Below are 8,645 nucleotides of genomic sequence, written 5' to 3'. Positions count from 1 at the left end.
GATCAGATGCAAAGCGGCAGAATTCTCATTACACCCCCCCCTCCCCCACGCCCTTGATAGTGCACCTATTTTCTTCCACTCCTCCTTCTCTTCCTCTTCTTCTCTCTTTCTTCACTCTCTCTCTCTCTCTCTTTGCATTATCTCTGGCGCGCGGAGCTCCTCGAGCTGACTATCATCTATAAGCTCAGAGGCGCGTGCGGGGACAAGCGAGAGAAAAAAAAAGTGTAATAGACCCTATATGAGTGTGTGTGTGTGTGTGTGTGTGTGTGTGTGTGTGTGTGTGTGTGTACGGGCACTGGTGTGCGTGGAGAAGCCAATGGGATGAAGAGCTGATAATAGATGCAAATTATCCCTGAAACCGACACACACACACACACACACACACACACACACACACACACCGAGGCCAGGAGGAGAGAGAGAGAGAAAGAGGGGGTGAGCGCGCGCGATAGAGAGCCAGAGAGAGAGAGAGAGAGAGGGAGCAAGAGAGAGAGGGAGAAAAAATATGAAACAACTCATTTGCAGAGGAGTAAATCACGGAAAAGCCGTTTGAGAGCGCGACAGGGCTCCGCTTCCAGCGCGAACACCGGAATTGTGATGCGCAGGAGCCCTTCCTCCTCAACTTCTCCCTCTTCTTCTTCTTCTTCTCCTTTCTCTACGTTTTCTGTTTCTTCTTCTTCGCTGGAGTTTTTATGGAATCGGTGTGATCGTTGTTGTTGTTGTTGTGGTTGTGGCTGTTTCCGTTACTCGCATCACCGCGCGTCCGTCACTGTGGCCGTGAGGGGAAACACCACAACAACGGTCACCGACACCGGCGGCAGACTCGCCTCGCGCTCTCTCTCTGTGTGTGTGTGTGTGTGTCGGTGTTTGTCTGCCTCACAGCGCGCGACAGAAGCAGAAAAAAGGAAAGCACGAGCCGCTGGTCGCTCCCTCTGTGACTCTGCTGAACACTGACTGAACTACTGTAAAAAAAAAAAAAAAAAACCACACCAACACAAAGATGAGTTCATATTTCGTCAACTCGCTCTTCTCTAAATATAAGAGCGGAGACTCGTTACGTCCAAACTATTACGAGTGCGGCTTCGCGCAGGACCTGACCGGCAGCCGGCCCACCGTGGTGTACGGCCCGGGCTCCGGCGCCACCTTCCAGCACGCCCCGCAGATCCAGGACTTCTACCACCACAGCGCCTCCACACTGCCCAGCAACCCGTACCAGCAGAGCCCCTGCGCGGTCACATGCCACGGCGAGCCCGGGAACTTCTACGGATACGACGCCCTTCAGCGGCAGACGCTTTTCGGGACGCAGGACGCGGATCTGGTCCAGTACAGCGACTGTAAGCTGGGAGGCGCGCCGGTGCTGAGCGGAGAGGACGCGGAGGGGACCGAGCAGAGCCCCTCACCGACGCAGCTGTTCCCCTGGATGAGGCCGCAAGGTGAGCTAACGGAGCTGCAGAGGTTGTTTTGTCTTTTACGCTGACTCTTCTTTCCTACAGAGAGAGTCGCGCTGCTGCTGCTCCACGAAGAGGAGACATGTTCAGGGAGCAGTGGAAGAAACTTTGAAGAAAAGTGTTTATAAAAAGCAGCAGTTCGCGCAGGGCAATCGGAGCTTCCTGCGTTCAAAGCGGGAGACAAAAGCACGTTTATGGTTTTATTGGCAGCACCAAAACTTGTGAATGACTTTAGGGTTTAATTACCCGGGTCATATACTGAGAGGAGCCGGGGTAGGAGCTCGGAGAGGGAGAGAAAGGAAAGCAGGCTAAAATGGACGGGAGATGTTGGAGGAGGGGGTTCAGAGGAGAGAGAAGAGCCCCTCTACAAAAAAGTGCAGCTCTGAGCAGATGGGAGAGAGTTGTTTCAGACATGCAGCTCTGACCCGGGTTAAACTTTTACTGCCGTTTTTTGCTTTTACTGCCCTGCCTGTGGTCTGTGGGAATATTTGGCTGCACGGTGGCCGAGTCCCTGTTGGGTTAGAGCAGAGACTGTGCATGTGTGAGAGGAGGAGGAGGAAGAAGAAGAAGAAGAGTTAGCACCTCCACATCTGATGAAAACAAAAAAAATCTAAATCACCCTGCAAGTAAAAAAAAAAAAAAAGCGTGCTCTTAAAACACTCAGTTTGTTTGTGGCACACGGTGAGTCAGGAGCAGGCCGAGCTCAGATTATATAAATTTAATTTGAATTTCTTCAAATATTATTTGCATTGTAGGGACGCCGAGTTGATAATGGATGGTTTAAACCGACAGCACAATACGGCTGATTATGCAAGAAGGCATTTTTGTGTTGGAGAGACACAGACTGTAAGGCAGAGAGGGAGAGAGGGCAGTGAAGGGATTGACGTGTATAGCAGCCTATTTTGTTTGAGCCCATATTTCTTGTGCCGTGGTGTGTAAGTGTGTGTGTGTAAGTGTGTGTGTGTGTGTGTGTGAGTGTGTGTGTGAGTGAGAGAGAGAGTGAGAGTTTATTGCTTGTGTTCTCGGTTGTATTTTTTAAAGTGGGGCTGCAGACGGGTTATAGCCTGTACAGGACTTTTGTGGCTTCATGATTATGATCATAAAATAAAAAAATATATATATAATAAATAAATGAAGCGGGTCTGTTTTCACCTCGAGCTGCTTCTCCTTTCATCCTCACAGCACACATATTGAAACCACCTGCTCCAGATAACAGCAGCAACATTTGATGATACACATTTACAACAATACGAGCACGTTCCCTGCAGTGTGCGTGTGTGTGTGTGTGTGTGTGTGTGTGTGTGTGTGTGTGTGTGTGTGTGTGTGTGTGTGTGTGTGTGTGTGTGTGTGTGTGTGTGTGTGTGTGTGTGTGTTAGGGGAACCTTGTGTATCAGTATTACATGTTTCCTGATTGTGTGGCCTGTAAATGATCATAATTTACACAGTTAAAGCCTGTGTTATATTTTCCTAACACTTGTCTGCGCGTCACGGCTCTCCAAATCATTCCCAGCGTTAAACACGAGCGGCCACACTCAGGCGCGCGCGGGGCTGGGATCCTGAAAACGACGTTTGAAGGAGCTTCCACTCTTCTGCAGAGACGATGACAGTGATTAGTCCTATGATTGATAGATTTCATACTGTATACTTTGGCTTTACTGCCCGGGTGCAGGCAGCTCTCATCATCCGGGGGCTGCAGACTCGAGTGAAAACAGGAAACCAGGCATGACAAGCCGCTAAAGTCCGAGAATGCTCTGTATGTACGCACGCGGTTACAGCTCGTGTGCTCTTTGATGGGATATTATCTCAGCTCAGCGCGAGGATTTATTAGTTATAATAGCAGGAAAAGGCGGACCGTGTTTTGCGGGTGTAACGGGGGGATGGAGCGCAGCTGCGAGGCGGTGATCCTCCCCGTTTAGCACCGAAATCCCGCTTTAACGAGAGGAAACGTTTCATAAGTTGTCTTGTAAAGAGGAGCGCGCCTCCTCCATACCTTTCATATATCAGAAACACGGCACTGGAGGAGGAAGAAGATGCGTTGAAATCCTCCCGAGTCTCTCCGAGCTTTAATATCTGAGTCTCATTCTGAACTCGTTTTACGACTCGCTGTGGTTTGGAATAAATCACAAATGATTCTCTCTCCAGGCTACAAAAGAAAAAGGCGAAGTAAAATCTGATTAGGCAGAAGAATGAATGCATGTCTGTAATTGTTTTAGTCTTCTGTCTCGGCTCTCATTGGCCTCTGTTGTCCAGAGGAAACCTTGTTTCTCCTTCCTCCAAAATGTCAACTGCCAACAGCCGTGCATTAGTTTAGAGCTCATTTAATTGGCGTAGTAAAGGTTTCATGTGTGATAGCTCTTCAAAATGTTTAGAATGCCGAAGCCTCAGTCTGCTAAAGAGCAGGTGATCATTCAGCTGACGGGAGAGCAGCAACACGTCAAACAAATGAAACAAATCTGAGGATTTAGTCCTCTAAGAGCTGTTTGATCCTCCAGCTGTGGATGGAGCTGGTGTGTGTGTGTGTGTGTGTGTGTGTGTGTGTGTGTGTGTGTGTGTGTGTGTGTGTGTGTGTGTGTGCCGGAGGTTGAGGGTTAAATTCTTCGTGTGCGTTGCTCCGTCAAAATAGCATTCGGATCAAAGCAATCCTCTCTGTCATTTTATCCAGGAAAGTGTTTCTCAGTTCCCTTAATTCATGGCTGGTGACAGCACTGAAGGTGGCGCCCAGCTCCCTTTAGTCCCCACAGCACGAAATCACGGCGCCAGCCCCGTGACAGATAACACATACAAGACATTTACATCACTTACAAGTTCACACATTTCCATAAAGACTCCCTCGTCTGCCGCTGTTCCCCCTCTTCTTCTTCTTCTTCTTCTTCTTCTTCTTCTTCTGCATGTTTGACCATAAAAGCAGCTCTGTGCCCAAACACGGACACTGAACGTGGAAAGTCAAACTCATCACTGATCCGTGTTTGTTTTTCACCTGCAGGCTGTTTCTAATGAGAGGAGAGTAAGAGGGCTGCGTGTGGTTACAGCAACAATCACTGCATTCAAGAAAATACAAAACTACATTTAAATCAGGGAATAAACAAAATCCATCCTGAAAAAAATCCTTTGATATTTGATTTGACCTGAAATGAGAATTCTTCCACTGCTCTGTAGTTGGTAGAATATTTCCTAAACGCGTTCTTTTTTTATTCTGATGCACAATAAAGAATAATAATAATCAACTTTATTTAGAGCCCACAGCTTCTGTCAGGGAATGCAATAAAATATAAAATGAGAATAAAACAAAATGTGCAAATTTAAAAAAAAAAAAAGGGACATTTTGACAATCATGCAAACGCCTGATATTTCCCCTCCTATCAAATTTGTTTAGAAGCAGCATTTTTTTTTTATTCTAGAGCTGCATGATCACTAACAATGCTTAGTTATATTATATATTTACGCTCAATAAAAATAGGATGCGTGTGTGGAAATGTCAGACTCCTTCAGAGAAGTGTTCCAGTTTTATAGAAGCACCGCAGCTGTCTTTAAAGCATCAACACTCTGTGATTATATTCAGTTTCATGTTTTTATTTTTCTTTATAAACTGGGACCATCATGGAGAACATACTAAAAACGTTTTAAAAAAAACCTGCAGGTGAATAAAATCACCTGAGAGGCGGGTGTTTCTTTCGTCGTGCTTGTCCAGCGTTTGTGCAGAAACTCGATACGTGACCTCGTGTCCGTTGATTAAGTATTTATGAATTTGATATTGCGTCTGTGCTCCGGGTTCTCTCCCTGCGCGCAGACAAAGAAACATCCACCTCAGAGACTCACAGCTACACCTCTCTATCTCCACTTCTCATCGTTTGCACCGTTTTTAATGAAAAGTCTCTTCTTGTCTTTGAACGCATCTTTATTCTCCTCTTCATTCTTTCAGAGATCGTCTCTTAAAGAGATGCTTTCCCCCCCTCTCCTCAGTTTTTACGATGTATTTATGTGAAGCATCAAATATTCATGTGCACTCCTGTAAGTGCTCAGTAGATGTTTCTTTTTAGAAATATTCAGTGACTGCAGTTGGCGGATGGTGATGTGCTTTTGGTGGAGTTCCGGGTGGGTTAGAACATTTTGTGTTTCCGGATCCTTTGCGTAAAGAGGAGACGTAAGAATAGTGTGTGTGTGTGTGTGTGTGTGTGTGTGTGTGTGTGTGTGTGTGTGTGTGTGTGTGTGTGTGTGTGTGTGTGTGTGTGTGTGTGTGTGTGTGTGTGTGTGTGTGTGTTTGTGTAAGTAAGTGTGGAAGAGAGATAGATTTATGACACCCATGAACATGAGTCATATGAGAATCATATGATTTTTAAAGACATGCCTGAACTTCCTTTCTTTTCAAGAAAACAGCTCTGATGTGTGAATTTAACATCCATGCATCAATAACAACATAAACATGTTTGTTTGTGTGTTTGTTTGGATGAAGGGTCACTGAGTTAATCCACACTCACAGACAAACAAAGGGATTCATCTGTATCTCAAAGTAAAGCACTTCATCTGAACATCAGTGAAATGAAGAGAAACCGTCTCAGTGTAATTCTACAGCAACACACGCACACTAAACTTCTACAACACATTTCAGTACATCAACATTTCATCAGTTATTGTCTGTAATCTGAAAATGCATTTTATTTAAAGATGCTTTTGGTTAATCTTCTAATATTAAAACATGTGCAACTTTATTTCTCTTTAAAATCATTGTGATGTCACATGAGTACCTTTGAGAGTTGAACTGGTTCAGACACAAAGCGCTGTATGAGGAGGGTCTTTGTGCCTTCATGTTGGCCCTCTTGTTCTGCCATACTCAGCAAAAAAAAAATCAATGTTTTGGAAATGTAGATTTAAATATTTGCAGATGTGAATATAAAACATGAAACTGTATCATACCGTATAGTACCATACCGTATAGTACCATCATGATAGTACCAAGCCGTATAGTACCATACCGTATAGTACCAAGCCGTATAGTACCATACCGTATAGCACCTTACCGTATAGTACCATCATGATAGTACCATACCATATAGTACCATACCATATAGTATCTTACCATATAGTACCATCATGATAGTATCTTACCATATAGTACCATACTATATAGTACCTTACCGTATAGTACCATCATGATAGTACCATACCATATAGTACCATACCATATAGTATCTTACCATATAGTACCATCATGATATTACCATACCATATAGTACCATACCATATAGTATCTTACCATATAGTACCATCATGATAGTACCATACCGTATAGTACCAAGCCGTATAGTACAGTATCATAGACATGACCCAACACGACGCGCTTAGATAGGACACATTGCAAAAGGAAATCTAACACTTTTCAGTCCCTTTAGGAAACTTATCTTTAAGACGAATGCTGCAAACTTTCTCTGTTTTCGGGTTAATAATAAATATTAGCGTTTTAATAGCAAAGACTTTGTTTGGTTTCCATGTAAGGGGTCGTTGGAAGTTTTACGATAAAGTGATGATGTAATCAGGTAGTTTTTCCTCTAATAATGTCTCCCCCCCTCTATTCTGCCCACCCCCCGCCTCCCCCCTCCTCCACCCAGTAGCTGCTGGCAGGAGACGAGGCCGGCAGACTTACAGCCGCTACCAGACCCTCGAGCTGGAGAAGGAGTTCCTGTTCAACCCCTACCTGACCCGGAAACGCCGCATCGAAGTGTCGCACGCGCTGGCTCTGACGGAGCGACAGGTGAAGATCTGGTTCCAGAACCGGAGGATGAAATGGAAGAAGGAGAACAACAAGGACAAGTTCCCCAGCAGCAAGAGCGAGCAGGAGGCGGTGGAGAGGGAGAGGAGGGAGAAGGAGATCAGGGATGGCAGCGGGAGTGGAGGAGGTGAAGGGGGAGGAGGAGGAGGAGGAGGAGCCTCGGTCGCGGCTGTAGCGGGAACAGCGGGGTCACAGGCCGCCGTGATTGAGGATTGCTGCGAGAAAACTCCGAAGCCAATGTAGGGAGGAAAGCGGGGACACGGGCGAGGAGGGGGGAGGGGAGGGCTGTAAATGCTGGACAGGACGGGGGTAAGGATGGGTGAAGAATGGTGGGTGGGGGGGTTGTTTTTGTCTAACTTAAAGGCCATTGGACTGCCCCGCTGTCTCCACGATCCAATCGATGGAAGGAACATTTCAAAATGGCGACCGGATGGACTGATGAGGCCTCGAGCCTCCACGTGCTGACTGTTGAAAAGCGCGGGAAGAAAAAAAAAAAAACACGCAGTGAGACAAGAAAGTGAACTTAAAAAAAAATCACTGAGGGAGGGGGCGGATCAATCCAAGTCGAACAAACATAGATTAATCTAGTGTTTAAAAGAATCAAAAAAAAAAAAAAAGAAAAATGATAGCTTCCTTTCTTTGTGGAACAATTATCGTGGAAACATTTCTATATTGTTAGAAGTTTATCATTAACAATTTTATCTTTGGCAGCTGTATAGTTTTTAAGTTAAAAAGATGATGGTGCACTTTTTACTGTACTTCTCACTTCTATGTTGTTGTTGTTGTTGTTATGGCAATGATTGATGATGATGATGACGATGACGTAGCAATTAATGAAATTTCCAACAACATGAAACTGCCTATTTATGCTGTTTTAGTAGGTCGGGTCTCTTTTTTACACACTCTAATTGTTGTTTCTCGTTTTAGTTGGTTTTATGATCGATGGTGTTCGTTTTATGTTGTCTTCCTTTTTCTCTTTTTGGGGTAAAAAGCATGCGCACAGTGCAGATTAAAAAAAAAAGAGAACATTCATAAAAATAAAAAGGAGAAAAAATGTGATTAAATGTCGACTTCTGTAATTTAATGTCGGGCTCTGCTATGAGGTGATGATGGGGAGGGGGCTCTTAATGTGGCACTGTTTAATTGCCATCTTCAATTTGGAAGAAAGTTTTTGATTCGTCAGCTAAAGAGTGAAACAGAAAGAGACAATTCAAGATGTCGCTTTTTCTACGGAAGCCCTGAGCAGACACACATCAACACATTTTATAGAACCGAGTTTATTACGATCGTTTTCTTGAGCTCTCATCTCATTATCTCGGGATAACAGCGCTGAGTTTCCAGTCATAACGACTTCAATTCAGTCGAGACATTAACTCGTCTTCACGGGAAACCAGAGTTGATAACTTGAAGTCAAGATCACAACCAAAATAAAC

General features: G+C 44.8%; 1 protein-coding gene across 2 annotated transcripts; it reads left to right on the top strand.

Annotated features, from left to right (window-relative positions):
• The first annotated feature begins 375 nt into the window (after positions 1–375).
• On the top strand, positions 376–8,276 carry hoxb8a (homeobox B8a). 2 transcript variants are annotated; one of them, XM_061026373.1, is made up of 2 exons: positions 376–1,433; positions 7,052–8,276. In XM_061026373.1, exons 1-2 carry the CDS (start codon positions 1,001–1,003, stop codon positions 7,453–7,455), a joined length of 837 nt encoding a protein of 278 aa, XP_060882356.1. In that variant the 5' UTR covers positions 376–1,000; the 3' UTR covers positions 7,456–8,276. The 2 variants fall into 2 exon arrangements, with proteins under 2 accessions (XP_060882356.1, XP_060882357.1); XM_061026374.1 differs by having other exon boundaries at positions 493–1,433; positions 7,055–7,729.
• Positions 8,277–8,645: the final 369 nt, after the last annotated feature.

Source organism: Labrus mixtus, chromosome 20 (assembly GCF_963584025.1).
Source record: "Labrus mixtus chromosome 20, fLabMix1.1, whole genome shotgun sequence".
Taxonomy (NCBI): domain Eukaryota; kingdom Metazoa; phylum Chordata; class Actinopteri; order Labriformes; family Labridae; genus Labrus; species Labrus mixtus.
This window is presented reverse-complemented; position numbering and strand designations above follow the sequence as displayed.